The sequence below is a fragment of the Macaca nemestrina genome, chromosome 17, assembly GCF_043159975.1.
Source record: "Macaca nemestrina isolate mMacNem1 chromosome 17, mMacNem.hap1, whole genome shotgun sequence".
NCBI classification, from domain to species: Eukaryota; Metazoa; Chordata; class Mammalia; order Primates; family Cercopithecidae; genus Macaca; species Macaca nemestrina.
The window spans coordinates 20360812-20376112 of record NC_092141.1 but is presented as its reverse complement, the minus strand read 5'-3'; the positions used below and the strand labels follow the sequence as shown (position 1 = coordinate 20376112).

The 15301-nt window shown below is 40.5% G+C and overlaps 1 protein-coding gene across 8 annotated transcripts in view; it reads right to left on the bottom strand.

The window, feature by feature from the left end:
* The window catches only part of LOC105493330 (sperm antigen with calponin homology and coiled-coil domains 1), a 316001-nt gene that overhangs the window by 55416 nt on the left and 245284 nt on the right, over window positions 1–15301 (bottom strand). For 7 of the 8 annotated variants that reach the window (XM_011760890.2, XM_071082511.1, XM_011760892.3 and 4 more), the window contains 4 exons: window positions 11210–11355; window positions 9961–10061; window positions 3748–3829; window positions 39–195 (listed from right to left, as the gene is read on the bottom strand). In XM_011760890.2, the coding sequence (XP_011759192.1) occupies window positions 39–195; window positions 3748–3829; window positions 9961–10061; window positions 11210–11355 (486 nt within the window). Of the gene's footprint in view, window positions 1–38; window positions 196–3747; window positions 3830–9960; window positions 10062–11209; window positions 11356–15301 lie in introns of those variants that run through there. The other variant, XM_011760896.3, reaches the window with a different exon arrangement.

Below are 15301 nucleotides of genomic sequence, written 5' to 3'. Positions count from 1 at the left end.
AATGTTTTTCTGATTTCTTATTGTTTGAAACACGATACCTGAGTTTGCTTTGTGGTTTCCATGCCCTGGTGGAAGCACTCAGCAGTCTTGTGTCCCCAAAGCCCAGAGACGGGGGTCTGCTCAGTGACTCCAGTGAGGGACTCTTGCGGAGGTGGGGGTCTGGCTTCAGGGTCTCAGTCCTTCCTTTTAGAATATCTGTGGGAACAACCACATAATCACCCATTCCTGAAGAAGCAGCTCTTGACTGCCATCATGCTTCATTCTCAAATACAATTACCGTTCTCATTTTATCCTCAACTACAAACATATATATCGTTTCTGAAGTAATAAAAATGCAATAGGGATGTGGATTCTACAGGCAGGACCACTACATCATTTATAGCATCTAATGCCAAATCAACCTCTTGTTCAAAAATTACTGTGAATTTCAAGATGATGTCACCAGAGCATTACACCAAGCACGTGCCCTTCTAATGGCCTTGTGCAAGTGCCAGCAAAGCCAGCCCTGTCCCCAGTTAATATCTTTTAACTGACAGACATCTGAGAGAGAGTGGCAGGAAAATGCCTCATGTGATGATCAGATCACAGGCAGCAGTAAACAAGAAGCTGGGAACCAAGAAGAACTACTTTACAAGAGAAAAGGCCATTCTAGCCATAGGGCCTGGCTCGCTAAAAAAGTAGAAATCACCCTTTCAAGGCTCTTTTCTGCTGTCATATTAGTCTGAGTCAAAACAGGTAATGAAATGAACTGAATCCTCCAGATGATACTTATTTTTCTTTTTCTCTTCTAGAGACAGGGTCTTACTGTGTTGCCCAGGCTGGATTTGGACTTGACTTCCTAGTGATCCTCTGCCTCAGCCTCCCAAGTAGCTGGGACTACAGGAGAGTGCACCACCATGTCTAGCCAGATGATATATCTTAAAGGACCATAAAAGTGTGGAAGAGGAGAAATTTTTCGAGATTGTCTAGTTTATATTTATAGAGGAAACTGGAGCTCAGAGAACTAAGTGCCTTGTTCAAAGCTACAGAGCAGACAAGGGACCAGGATGAGCCCACAGTTGCCGCCCATGACCTGTGAATAGTCACAGAAGAAAATAATCCGTCTACAGCTCACAGCCACCATTTAGGGGCAGTAAAGTTAGGACTGAGGCTAGTCAGCTCTAAATAGCAGAGAAAAATAGTATTTACATCCAAGAGAACAACAAGAACAGCACATTAATCTTCAGTTTCTGCAGCTTCCAATGACCTCAATGTTGACAAGCAATTGCTGGGGATTGCTGGAAGCAAGTAATTGTCACTGCGATCCTTTGCTGTAATAACAGTAAATAGAATCATCCAAGCAGACAGGTGCCTGGTGGGGGCTAAGTGAGGGTGCCTAAGGGAGGGCTGTCAATGAGGTATTAATTTCAGAGCAATAAGCTATTGTGGTCTCAAGTTCAGTATGTATCTTGTCAACTAAAAGAATGGTTTCTTGGCCAGGCATGATGGCTCATGACTGTAATCCCAGTGCTTTGGGAGGCCAAGACAGGAGGATTGCTTGAGGCCAGGAGTTTAAGACCAGCCTGGGCAACTTAGTGAGACCCTGTCTCTAGCCCCCCCCCAAAATTTTTTTAATTAGCCAGGCATGGTGGCATGTACCTCTAGTTCCAGCCACTTGAAGGCTGAGGCAGGAGGATCATTTGAGGCCAGAAGTTTGAGGCTGCAGTGAGCTATGATAATGCCACTGCACTCTTGCCTGTGTGACAGCAAGACTCTCTCTCAAAGAAAACCAAAAAGAATGGTGTCTCCACACAATAGGAAACTTTAAGGCTAGTGGAACAGAGAGAAGACACAAATATTATCTACCAAAGGCTTACCTAGTACACTTAAAAATGGTTGATACGGTAAATTTTATATTATGTGTCTTTTACCACAATTTTTCAAAAACCCCACACCTATCACTATGTGTGCAATCAAGTTATTCCCTCCACACAGCAAGCATGGGGACTGTGAGCCAAGTGGGCTTCCTGCTGTGCTCTGGCCTCCTCCACTCCCCTCCTAGTATGGGACACTCAGGACTGCTCTCCTGGAGCATAGACTCTCTCATTTCTCTACACCCACTGTCTCTCTTCTAACACTCTTGACTTTACACTGGCCTTTGGTGGTCTTTTCCTTCTGCTGGAAAGTCATTATTATGACTTGGAGTGCCGTATAAACTTTCATCACTTCTTTAGAAAGCTATGACTCAGAGCAATCACCAACCTCAGCACCAAGAGGCACAAAGTAGAAAAAATCAGGAGACTTCCTGGCCCCAGAGCCATCCAAAATTGCTGCAGCCTTTATAAGTCACTGAATTTCTGTAGGGCTTGAATATCTCCCACATAGAATTCGAGGAATGGGCTGAGATCATCTTCAAATTCTCAATTGTCAGTGTTTATCCAACTCTAAAACCCTTATTTAATTCCACGAAAAAGCAAAGAAGATTCAGAGGGGAAAGTTCCCTCACAGAAACAACTATTTTAAGAACAAGCCTGATGGTGTTTGACCAAGATCTGAAGGAAGTACAGCTGTAGAAATTTTATTTTATGCTTAGAAACAAAAAGATTTCTGTCTATGTGATCCAGACTTTTGGCTTTCTATCCTGCCTACAGGGAACAGTAAATAGTCCATTCAGTGTTCTCTTTGCCTTTTTTATTTCCTAACAGTGACCACATAGACACATACATAGGTTCTAAGCCCCATATTCTGGACAACCTTAACCTCCCACTAGGCTCAAGCACTGTTGTCCTTTTAGTTCTGGGCAGGTGAACTGGGTCAGCAGAGAACAGCAGGTGAGATGTGCATGGCAAACACTTCCATAGCGCTCGCCACATGCCCAGCATGTTCAAGGCACTTTAACATGCTAACTCAATCCTTGATATGATCCTAGGAGGTGGACCAGATTATTTCCATTTTAGAGATGAGGAGACGAAAGCACAGAGAAGTGGGGTGATGGGGCCAAAGCCAGGCTAAGCAGCAGTGCTGAGACTCAAGCCCACATGTTCCTTCCTGAAGGCTGCTTCACATCAGCCTGTGACACAGGAGATGTGGTGTGAACGCAAATGTGATGGGGGTCGGGGACTGCTGAATGCAACCTCCACTTTACAACCAGTATTTGAGTTAAAACAAAACAAAACAAATATGTACACACACACACACACACACACGGTGTAATAACAGGAAGAGGATTGCACTAAGAGACAAATACCTTTAAAGAGGCAAATTTTAAGAATTGTGGAAGCAGCAGACAAATTCAAAATCAGGGAAGTTTTTTTTCCCTTAGTTACTTTTTAAAGATGAGAAAATATGCTCTTGAGATTCAGTTAAAAAATAACATGTCAGGCACAGTGGCTCACACCTATAATCCCAGCATTGTGGGAGGCTGAGGCAAGAGGATCATGTGAGGTCAGGAATTTGAGATCAGCCTGGGCAACAAAACAAGACCATGTCTCTAAAAAAAGAAAAAGAACACAACAACAACAAAATTGGGCCTCTCTCCCTAGCACAAGGACACTGAGAAGTGCAGCTGGCAGGAGATAGACGCTTTTTCCTTTTGTCAGCTGCACTGCTTCATCTAATGTCCATGACGTGTACATTATTCAGGGGTTGAAATCACTTGCAAGAAATGCCACTGATTATTTTTCTAAGCTCAGTTTCATGCAAAGAAATGAAGAAAAGTTAACTGCACGGAAAGATAAGTCAAAAGTTCTTATTGCTGACATGATTTACCTGAGAGGGGAAGGTCGGGAAGGTCCAAGCGTTGAGTCACCCCTCTGCTGGCTGGCCGCACACTGCTGTAAGTCGAATGCCTCTGTAAAAACCAGGAGGACACCAGCACGGTGAGCTCATAACATCAAGAACAGAACACACACAGATGTGTGTGTGTGCATGCGTGTGTGTGCAATAGTTCTTAAACACAGTGGAATAACCAGGGGAGTTTTTAATTAACTCATTTATTTGAATAGGTAATACACGCAATAGACACTATCCTCAAAAGCAATAAAAAGGGCAAATAGTGAAGAGAAAGTCTCCTTTTCCTTCCCATCTCCCAGTTCTTCTCTCCAAGGGCAATCATTATTAACTGGCTTTGTGAATATCTTTCCTGGAATGTTCTATGTATATTCAAGGATGTTTGTATAAGTATTCTATTTTTAATGGTCAATAGGTATATGAATAGATGCTCAACATCACCAATCAGGGAAATGCAAACCAAAACCACAGTCACACGCCACCTCACATTTATTAGGAAGAGCATCATCAAAAAAACACAGAAAGAGAATAAGTGTTGGTGAGGAGGTGGAGAAAACGAAACTCCTGTGTACTGTTGGTAGGCACGTACAATGGTGCAGCCATTACACAGAACAGTATGGAGGTTCCTCAAAAAATTAAAAATGGTACTACCAAATGATCCAGCAATGCCACTTCTAGGTATTTATCCAAGAAAATTGAAAACAGGATCTCAAAGAGATATTTGCACTCTCATGTTCACTGCAGCATAATTCACAACAGCCGAGACATGGAAGCAACCCCAGTGTCCACCACCAGATGAACAGATGAAGAAAATGTGGTACAGAACATACAACGGAATATTATTCAGCCTTAAAAAAGAAGGAAATCCTGTCCCATGCTACAACATAAATGAGTCTTGGAGACATTATGCTAAGTCAAATACGCCAGTCACTGAAGGATAAGTGTGGCATAACTCTATGTACGTGAGGAATCTAAAGTAGTCAAAATCACAGAAACAGACAGTTGAGTGATGGCTCCCAGAGGCCTCAGGGAGGGGAAGTGGGGAATTGTTCCGTGGATACAGAGTTTCAGTCAGGCAAGATAAAAATGTTGTAGAGGACAAAAAGATGGCAACAATAGACACTGGGGAGTGCTAGAGGAGGGGGAAGCAAGGATTGAAAACCTGTTGGGTACTATGCTCACTACTTGGGTGATGGGATCAATCATACACCAAACCTCAGCATCCCACAATATATCCATGTAACAAAACTGTACATGTACACACTGAATCTGAAATAAAAGTCGAAATTAAAAACAAAAAATTTCTAGAGACCTGCCATACAATATTGTGCTTCGAGTTAATAATACCCCAAAATTTGTTAATAGGGTAGATTTCATGGTGCATTTTTTTACTGCCATTTAAAAAAGCATTTCAGAATGCAAGTCAGCGTGATATTATTCAAGGAAAAACCTTGAAAAACACCCTCTGTTTTTCTAGAAACACAAATGTTATCATAGCATTACACTGTTTTATATACCGTTTTGTTTCTTTCACTTACTGTATCTTAGAGGTCATTCTATATCCACCATCTTGGCAGCTTTCCATGAAAAGTGCCACAAGAGGCCAAGCAAGTGGCTCTGGGCCAGATGGCACCACCCACCTGGGAGACCCTGGGTTGCTTAATTCTCTGTGTCTTATTTTCTTTATCTATAAAATGGCAATGATACTAAAGGTACTTACCTCAGAGGGTTATGGGAGGATTAAATGAGCTAAATTCAGTTAGAACAATCAAAACACAGCCCAGCACATGGGAAGCATTCAGTAGATCTTAGCTATTTTCATTACCATAATTTATTTTACTGATTCTCTATTGATAATGATATTGATATTAATATTAGGAATAATGCTGCAATGAACATCCTGGTACATTTGTCTGTGCAGGGCCATTCTGAGGCTTTCCAGAACATTCTTCCTCTTAGAGGCTCTACTTCATAGCATATTAAACACAATTCCATATATCCACATCCCACAAAAATATAATGGTCATGGTATACAGTTTTCAAAAGTAGTTTTAAATCTTGCTTTTGAAGTTGGCTGAACAAAAGTGACAATATGGGGCATTCCTATCCCATTTGCAATCTTGTGGGAAAGCGTCCAGTATTCCACCACTAAGTATGATATTTGCCATAGATACATAATAAAGACCTTTTATCAGATTAAAGAATTTCCCTTCTATTCCTAGTTTTCTAAGAATTTCCATCAAGAAAGATATTAATCTTTATTGAATACATTTTTCTGCCACCTACTAAGATAACCATATTCTTTTTTTTTTTTTTTTTTTAAGATAGAGTCTTACTCTGTTGCCCAGGAGTGGAATGGCACGAACTCAGGTCACTGCAACCTCCGCCTCCCGGGTTTAAGCCATTCTTGTGCCTCAGCCTCCCAAGTAGCTGGGGGTTACAGGCATGCGCCACCACACTCAGCTAATTTTTGTATTTTTAGTAGAGACTGGGGTTTTGCCATGGTGACCAGAGTGGTCTTGAACTCCTGGCCTCCAGTGATCCACCTACCTTGGCCCCCAAAGTGCTGGGATTACAGGCATAAGCCACTGCACCTGGTCGACCATATTCTTTTTATACCTTTGTTAATGTGGTGAATTACTCTGGTTGGCTTCAATAGTTAAAACCACCTTCCATTCCTGGAATAAACCAAACATGACATGATCTTCGTCATGTTATCTCTGAATAAGGTTTTCCAAGATTCTGTTCAGGATTTTTGCAAAGAAGTTTGTGAGAAAGACTGACCTTTTCATTTTCTTGTCTATTAACGCTCTTGCAAGTATTAGGGATGAAAGCTATGCTGACCTCTTTCCTAGTCTCTGAATTTACATAAGATTGACATTATTTCTTCCTTAAATGTTTGGGAGGTTTCATGGTGAAGCCACAAGGGCCTGGTATAAATTATAGATGATTGAGCTTTTCTACTACTCTCTCCTATATAAGTTTAGCAAGTTACATTTTTCTAAGATTTTGACTGTTTCATCAATATTTTCTAATTTATAGCACTAAGTGTAACATATAATATTCTCTTACTATTGCTTTAATAATTATGAAATATTTAGTGATGTATCCACTTACAAATTCCTGATACAGGTAATTCTGCATTAGCTTTTCTTGTCAGGTGTTTTGAATTTTAACAGCCTTTTAAAAGAACAAACTCCATGCAGAACTCCTTTAAATAGTCTTTTCACTGCAAGTATCCTACGAAAAAACATACGGTTTTGTTGGACTGAAAGCATCTTTCTTTTGTGTTCACCTTTGAAGGGTATTTTCACCAGGTACAGCGTTTTGAAGCATATTTTCACCACGTAAAGGAAAGCAGGTTTCTTTCAGCATTTTGCAGATGTCATTGTATTGTCTTCAGGGCTTCCATCATTTTTGTTGAGAAGAAAGATGTCAGTTTTGCTCTTGCTCCTTTGACATTAAGGTGTCTTTTTTCTTTTGGGTGCTTTTAGGATTCTTTCTCTTTCATTTCCAGCAGTTTTAACCTCATGTGTCTAAGTGGTTTTCTTTGTACTCATCTCACTTGGGGTTCATATTGTTTCTTGAAACTGGGCTTGACATCTTTTATCAGTTTTGGAAATTCTTGATCATTAGCCCTTCCAATATTGCTTCTGCCCTTTTTCTCCCCTTTTGGGGACTCTAATTACACATGAGATCTTTTTATTCCATCCCGTATGTTTCTTACGTCCTTTTCTCTATTTCCTATCCTTTTTCTCTGTGCTTCAGTTCAGATATTTATACTGACTTGTCTTCTGTTCTTTAAGTCTCTCTTTAACTGTTTAAGCTACAGCTAAACTTTATTGAGTCTTTAATTCAGGTATTTTATTTTTAGTTATAAAATCTCTAATGGATTCTTTTTTATAGATTGTGGTTTTCTGCTGAAATTCTCTACCTTGTCACTTACTTTGTTGACAGCATTAATCTCAGGTGTTTTAGGGTCTATGTCTAATAATATCAATATCTGAATCTTCTGTGTCTGTTTCTATTGCCTATTTTTTCTCTTGGTTTTTCATCATTTGGTATTATCTATTTGTATGCTCAGTTTTTTGTTTTATTTTATTTTATTTTGAGATGGAGTCTTACTCTGTTGCCCAGGCTGGAATGCAGTGGTGGATCTCGGCTCACCACAACCTCCACCTCCTGAGTTCAAGTGATTCTCCTGCCTCAGCCTCCCGAGTAGCTGGGACAACAGGCACACACCACCATGCCCAGTTGATTTTTGTATTTTTAGTAGAGACGGGGTTTCACTATGTTAGTCAGACTGGTCTCGAACTCCTGACCTCATGATCTGCCTGCTTCGGCCTCCCAAAATGCTAGGATTACAGGTGTGAGCCACTGCACCCAGCCATGCCTGGTATTTTTTAAAGTTACTATATGACATTGTACTTTTAAAAATGTGGCTATAATTTAAGGATCTAGATGATGTAATTGTCCTCCAGAGAGTATTTACTTCTGCTTGCTTCCAGAAGGCAGTTAAGATAGGGGAAGAACATCTAAATCCAAACCCATGTTTCCATGAGTTTTAAGACTGAACAAATAAAAGACTTCCTTAAGATATTTAGGGAGAATATTCTAATCATCTAATAGCTAGAAAGACATTTTAAGGCAGGAAACAAAACAAAATCTTAAAACACAACACAAAAATGTAAAATTTCTCTTCAGTAAAAGATAACTATTAATATGACGTTAAAAGATAACAAAGGTAATACAATTACATATGAAAAAATGTTAAAAAGCACAATATATCAAGACTTCTTACAAAATGGAAAAAGACTTCAAAAGAAAAGCAGGCAAAGTATGTAAGTTTCCATACAGACATACAAAAGATAAATGGCCTGTGTTCATATGAAGAAGTGCTCAACTTTACTGATAAAGTAAAACAAGATACTACTGTTCATTTACTTAATCTTCAAAATTTATAGACAGTGTCAAAATTCTTAGAAAATAGTACAGCGAGTGGGAGGGCAAACTGAAGAGCAATGTGTCTATCAAGTTTTTCAACATGCTGGAAGAGGTCAAATACATTTCCTTTTCTAGGACCCCATTTTCCTTTACTAGGAATCAATTTGTATATCTCAAGACAGGCTCACTCAACTCCATCCTTATCTCTTTGTAGGGTGACCTATTGACTACAGGGGACTGGGAAGCTAAAGGGTGTACTTGGCAAACTCCTTTAAAGCTTGGCTCATCAAGTGGCCGAGCTTCTGTCAAACAGGCCCCCTCTCAGAGGATCTGGAAGGTGCAAGGGAGTGGAAGGCTTCCCTTCTGCAGCTTCTCCTGGAAAACATGGCTGGGAAGGCACTCGCTCTTCTGTGGCAGGGGAGCAGAGGTTCTGGGGAGTGTGTCATCGTTTTCTGGTCAGTATGGGGCAGGCACAGAGTCTGCTTTGCTGGCATGGACTGCACCTGTGGCAGTGTAGTCACAAGGCTGATCCTAGATCTTGGTAGCAGTGGCAGTCCCTGGGTAAGCACCTAGAGAAAGACTTCCTGATTCTGGCAGAATCAGGGCTGATTCTTATAATGGGCTAACTTTCAGATGCTCTGGGAACCTTTCCTGGAATCTCAGTGCAGCCTAGACCTTTCTCCAGCCCTCAGTACCAAAAGCCCTGTATTAAATTCCTTTCTGCTTAACTACTGTGATCTCTGATATTTACAAATGAATCTTGATATATCCTTACTTAAAAAGTAGCCCCGTAAGTAGTCAAAAATTTGAATCAGTATCTTCACTGTATTGTTTTTTGTATTAAGTTAAATCCAAAAACACCTAACTTCTATCAGTAGAAGAGTGGCTAAATAAATCACCACATATTATGTAATCTTTTATAAAAAAGAATTGTTTCTCCAAATGTTAAAATTTGAAGACATATTCCTTCATTCATTCAACAAATATTTACTGAACTTCTACTACAATGTGGCCGTGTGCCAGCCAGTGTTATAGACAAAACAGCAAGCAAAATGAACAAAAATATCTGACCTCATGAAGCTTACATTCCAATGATAAAGTGAAATAAGTATTGGAATAATGCATAGTGTAATCCAATTTACAAAACACACACACTCTACACACACACACACTAATATGTGTAAAGAAAAACATCTAGAGGCATACACAGCAAACCATACGCAGTGGTTATTTCTGGGGCTCATCTACCTGCATTGGAGAGACAGCAGCTGCTGGAGCAGTCCTCACTGGTATCCCACTTAGGGGACTTCTGGGGGTCTTATGGACAGAAATATTCTGTCCAGCTCCACCTGCCAAGAAAAAACATGAGAACATGTATATGCTGTTCCACTTCAAAATAGCATATAGTTGTTCCTGATTTCTTGTTACTTTTTTTGGTGGCTTAAGGAGTATCCGTGTTTAGCATAATATTTACTCTATTATCCTTTTCTTCTCTGGACTAGAGCTGCATTGGGGAAACAAGAAGGGAAGAGTCAGCTGAGTGGAGGTCAGTCTTAGATGAAGGATAGCTGAGCAAAAAGAGACTGTATAAATAATGAGGTGCCTAGAGAAGGAAGGAACAGAAAAGTTCTTGTACAAATTGTTAATTCATTTCCTGTCTTCACAGACATGAAAGGCTTTCATGTCTTTGAATATGTAGAGCCTAGTCTTAATCTAATTTAGGTGCAAACAATTTTAGCAGAGACAACCAGGTGCATCCTAGGATTAACTTTTACTACAGTCTCCCAATACAATGGCATGTTTGTTGCAGTCTGGGGAAGAAAGATATTGTTACTGTAGAGAGATGCACATTCTGTTTCTTCTATTTGCTATGTTTATGTGTACAGTATATGTATGAAGTATAGCTATGCATCGTTCTCATATAGGAAGATAAGCATGACTAAAGGGGAACTGTGAGACCATCAGACAATTCCAGGAAAAGCTGGGAACACACCTAGATCAGGAGTGACAGATTAGCACAGGTGCTCACGTACAAGACCGGATAGAAAAACGTCTAGCAGGTTGCAAGATGGGGATGGCCGGGGTACCTACAAGAGGGCCAGGTGCACAGATGTGATGCCTCATTTCCTAGGAGATGAAGTCTCCAGCTGACCCTCATAATTCTTATGCGATGACAAAAAGGCAAATAGTAGTGACCTGAATTTAATGGCTATGAGAGGCAGAAAAGAAAGGTAGCAAGGCAGGAACTGGAGGGAAGGAAGAGGTAGAGAGGAAGAGGCTGCATTTGTGTTATTCACGCACCAGTCTCTCCATCAGTGTCTCCCCGGAGCCTCAGCCAGGCTCCTGCATGCAGTGGCTACATGTGGTAGGACCTGGAAAGTGCCCTTGTGGTTGTAACAACATAGGGCCAGGGTGGAGTAGAGACAGTAGACATATCAAATGTCGAGCCAAAGTTTGAATTTGGAGCTTTGCTTATAGAAAAACTGTGATCAAATACCTGGGCGTCCCAAGTCAAATGACTTGATAAGTGACTTAACGGTGGTTGCCGACTCCGGGGGTGTTGGAGATGTTCTGCTAACACAGACACCAGGCCACCGACCAGCAGCATCGACCTCGGGGGACTCTGGCTCTTCATCCACAGGTCTGCATGGCAAAGAGCAAATCAGATTGAAAAGGTGGAGGACATCCCCATGGGAGAAAAAGACACAGAGGAAAACAGAACTGATGTGGAGAAAATAAACGAAGCTGGAAGGAAAATTCTGAATTTAACATCCTGTTTTCTCTACCAGTTTGCATCTTTAGGAAATAATGTAGGCATTGTTCTCAATTTTTAGAAGAGTTGTTTTCTTGGAAAATGGTCAGAAATAGTTATTTTTATATGTAGAGTGACTTGATATTAGCTTCAAATAAAAAGTGTGTATGGCTACTTTGCAAATTGTGCATTTTTTCTGAAAAAATGCAAATGTTATTGATCACAAATATTTCGTCTACTGTCAATGGTGAATGCAGTGGATTGGCTGCCGATATGTGCTCCAACCGCCATGCAGTACACAGAGTTTGGAAAGATGAAATCTCACAGCTCTCCTGCAGCTGGGATTTTGGGTGTGATTTAAGTTCTACCAATGAGAAAGACTTGGGCAAGACCTGGAGTGGGACCTGGATCAGAGGAAGAGAGGCAGGGCACAGGGCATTCACTATGTAGACAGAGACTGTAGAAGAGACAAGATGCTATGGTGCTGGCAACCGCGGTGGCAGCTTTCCAACTGGATGGGCAGCTTTCTGAAGTTAAGGCTCCTCTCCTGGGGGAGGGAGCAGGTTCCCTGGTGGTTCAGTTCTGTGTGGACTTTAGGAGCTGCTCCTGGAAGCTCAGCCTTCCCAACAATTCTGCAAACCATATAACACCTTTCTGCCTAAGCCAACAAGAGTGCGATCCATTACACATGACAGAATCCTGATTCAGACACTCTGCCTTCTAAGCATAAGAGTGGTAACAGCACTCTAAAATCACACTGCAATTCTGCACAAGGTGAAGCTCCTGCTCTCACCCAGGTTTGCTGGCATGTTCTTCATGAGGCTTCTAGACTCATAGAAAGTATTCTATGATAGATCATTGACCCAATCCTCAATCCTCTCATGCATGGCTTCCTCATCTAGGGGACTTTGGCATGTCATGTGATCTCCCTGTGAGTCAACACAAGAACTCCCAATCTTCTCATTGCTAAATCACTGCTCTCTTCATTGTATCATATTGCCACAGCTGTTTTGCAACATGACTAATTTATGAGAATAGTTCAAACAGAATGTTTCTGGAAGTGTATCTCAATGAGGTCAGTGGAAGTTTAAATCAGAAAATAAAATAGTTATTTACTGATCATTTCAAAATTAATCTAGCTCCTCATAAGCTTCTGCAGTTGAATTTATTTGTCCTTAATTCTCTAAGCTTTCTTCTGTTGCTCTGTAAACAACATGAATAGAATAAATGTTGCCCAGGCTGGTCTCAACTTCCTGAGCTCAGACAATCTGCTGCCTTGGCCTCCCAAAGTGCTAGGATGACAGACATGAGCCACTGCACCTGGCCAACTTCTTACCTGTTAAGCCTTACAATCTTCACTCTACAGTCCCTTCTTATGAGTGAAAAAAAAATCAGTAAACTGAAAACTTCATTGGAAGAAACTATCAGGCACTTCAGAAACTGCAGGAGGTTGGGTTTTTAAAATAATTTTTAAAGGTTTATTGAGAGGAACTGGTTTTCATACTTTCCCATACAATAAAATCAGGTGGCGAAAATGCAGAAAGAGAATGCAATCAGGTTAGGTTTGAGCAGAAAATAATTTCCTCTGTCTGTGCTAGCCATTCTCATGAAGGTCATCAACAAACAAAATGGGCCACCTTCTTTTTTTTTCCCCTGAGACAGAGTCTCGCTCTGTAGCCCAGGCTGGAGTACAGTGACACAATCTCAGCTCACTGCAACCTCTACCTCCCGGGTTCAAGCGATTCTCATGCCTCAGCCTCCTGAGTAGCTGGGACTACAGGCAAGCGCCACCACACCTGGCTAATATTTTGTAATTTTTTTTTTTTTTTTTTTTTAGTAGAGACGGGGTTTCGCCATGTTGCCCAGGCTGGTCTCAACCTCCTGAGCTCAGACAATCTGCCTGCCTTGGCCTCCCAAAGTGCTAGGATGACATGCATGAATCACTGCTCCTGGCCAACTTCTTACCAGTCCATCTAAACGACTCAGTACCAAAGGCCTCCAAGGACAATCATTTTAAGTAATTCATTTTACATTTCATTCTTTGATAATTTAATAAGAACAAAATAGAGAAGGCTACATTCTGCTGAGGTTATTCCTTTCAGTTATCTAAATTTATCTGCAATTCAAAATATCAAATGATAAATTTAAAAAGCAAGGCCACAAGAATCAATTACCTCTGCCTTCAGGTATCCAAAGACAATATTTCAAACACTCAGTCTACTTGGCTAGAACAGTAAGAGTCAATATGAGAAAACTCTGTATTATTTGAGTACAGAAATACCCACTGTGTTATATAACAGTGATGGAGGGGGCAGGTGGTGTCTGTGTGTCTGTGTGTGTGTGTGTGTGTGTGTGTGTGAGAGGGATTCACAAAAGAAAGCCTGAAATGAATAACCAAAGAAAATGGTTATTAAGAATGCTATTGGCTTATTAGTATGTACTTTAATCATAAATGAGGTTAAAAATCCTTACACCAGCCTATTCTAGAATTGGCTGGGATCGATTAGTAACAGCATCAGCAATAAATGAAGGATTACATTTCCTCCATTCCAAGGAAGAATAAAAACTCTGTATTCTGTAATGAATATTAAGAAATATTTACGCATACAGCCAGGTATGTCTTAGCATTAAATAAAGGAAAAACTGCAAGGTACCACTGCTGCAGAAACACTTGTTCAAGGCTTGCTACTGCCTCTAAGGCTGATGTTAGATTCTAGAGTCAACCTGTAAAATAACAATCACACATGTAGTCAAATAAGCCATGAAAATAACTTGAGTCACTCAAAAGTACATGCTTTTGTAAACATGACTATCTACGAACACACCATCTCTGCAGCAATCTCACATACTCACATTCCCTCCAGCCTTTCATGGTTGGCTCTCTGTTACATCACAGATTAAATAGCTGCTTTGTGTTTAGGGGCCACGCTTAAAACAACAAACATGAAGCATGTGTTCTACCTGCTCCCAGCATATAAAACTATGATAATAATCAATAATTTCAGCAAAACAAGTATGATGAATGTGTATAACTCCACTGCATATGACAAGCACAGTACCATGTGTCTTAAAAACATTATCTAATTTAATTTTCAACAAAACTCCTAGATATTATTATCCCTTAGAGGAAAATTTGACCATGGTCACATGGTTCATGAATGGTGAATCTGGCATGCAAATCCAGCTCTGGCCATGCCTTTCTCAAATTTTCTATAATGCATAAATGTTCTGTGAGAGGTATACAAGGTTCTAGAAATAATACTGATGGTATTTCTTCCTAAAATTTAAGTACATTTTAAAAATACTACCAATAGTTATTTCAGTATTCCTATCTTGATACAATAATCTGCTCTTAAAAGGTGGCAACCCATACCAGAGAATGACAGCTGTAGGCCAGACCGCCCGATGCTGTATCACACACAGCAGGTGACGCACACTCCATAAGCAGGCAGTGTCTCCATGGAGAATAGCAAGGCGCACGGCCCTCCTCATTGAATGTCGGTCTGCCTTCTATGCCTTACCTTGTCAATTAAGCACATATACATATGTGTCTGTAATTATTTCCCTTTAAAAATTTTATTTAACCTTTCTAATTTGCTGCTTTCCTTGTTACATTAGAGAGCAGAGTTTTCAAATGTCAGTGATGGTGTACAGCATTTACTTCCTCAAAACACCACTTTATGTCATTGTTCATTCTGATCCAGGTACAGGTGAGCTCCTGTACATGATGATTTTTAAAGTATTCAAAGGTTAACTCCATTTGGGTGGTGTTGCATGGCACCACTGCCACCTTCACAATTGGCAGATTAATATTTGTGAAGAGGGCAGGTCGTGTGT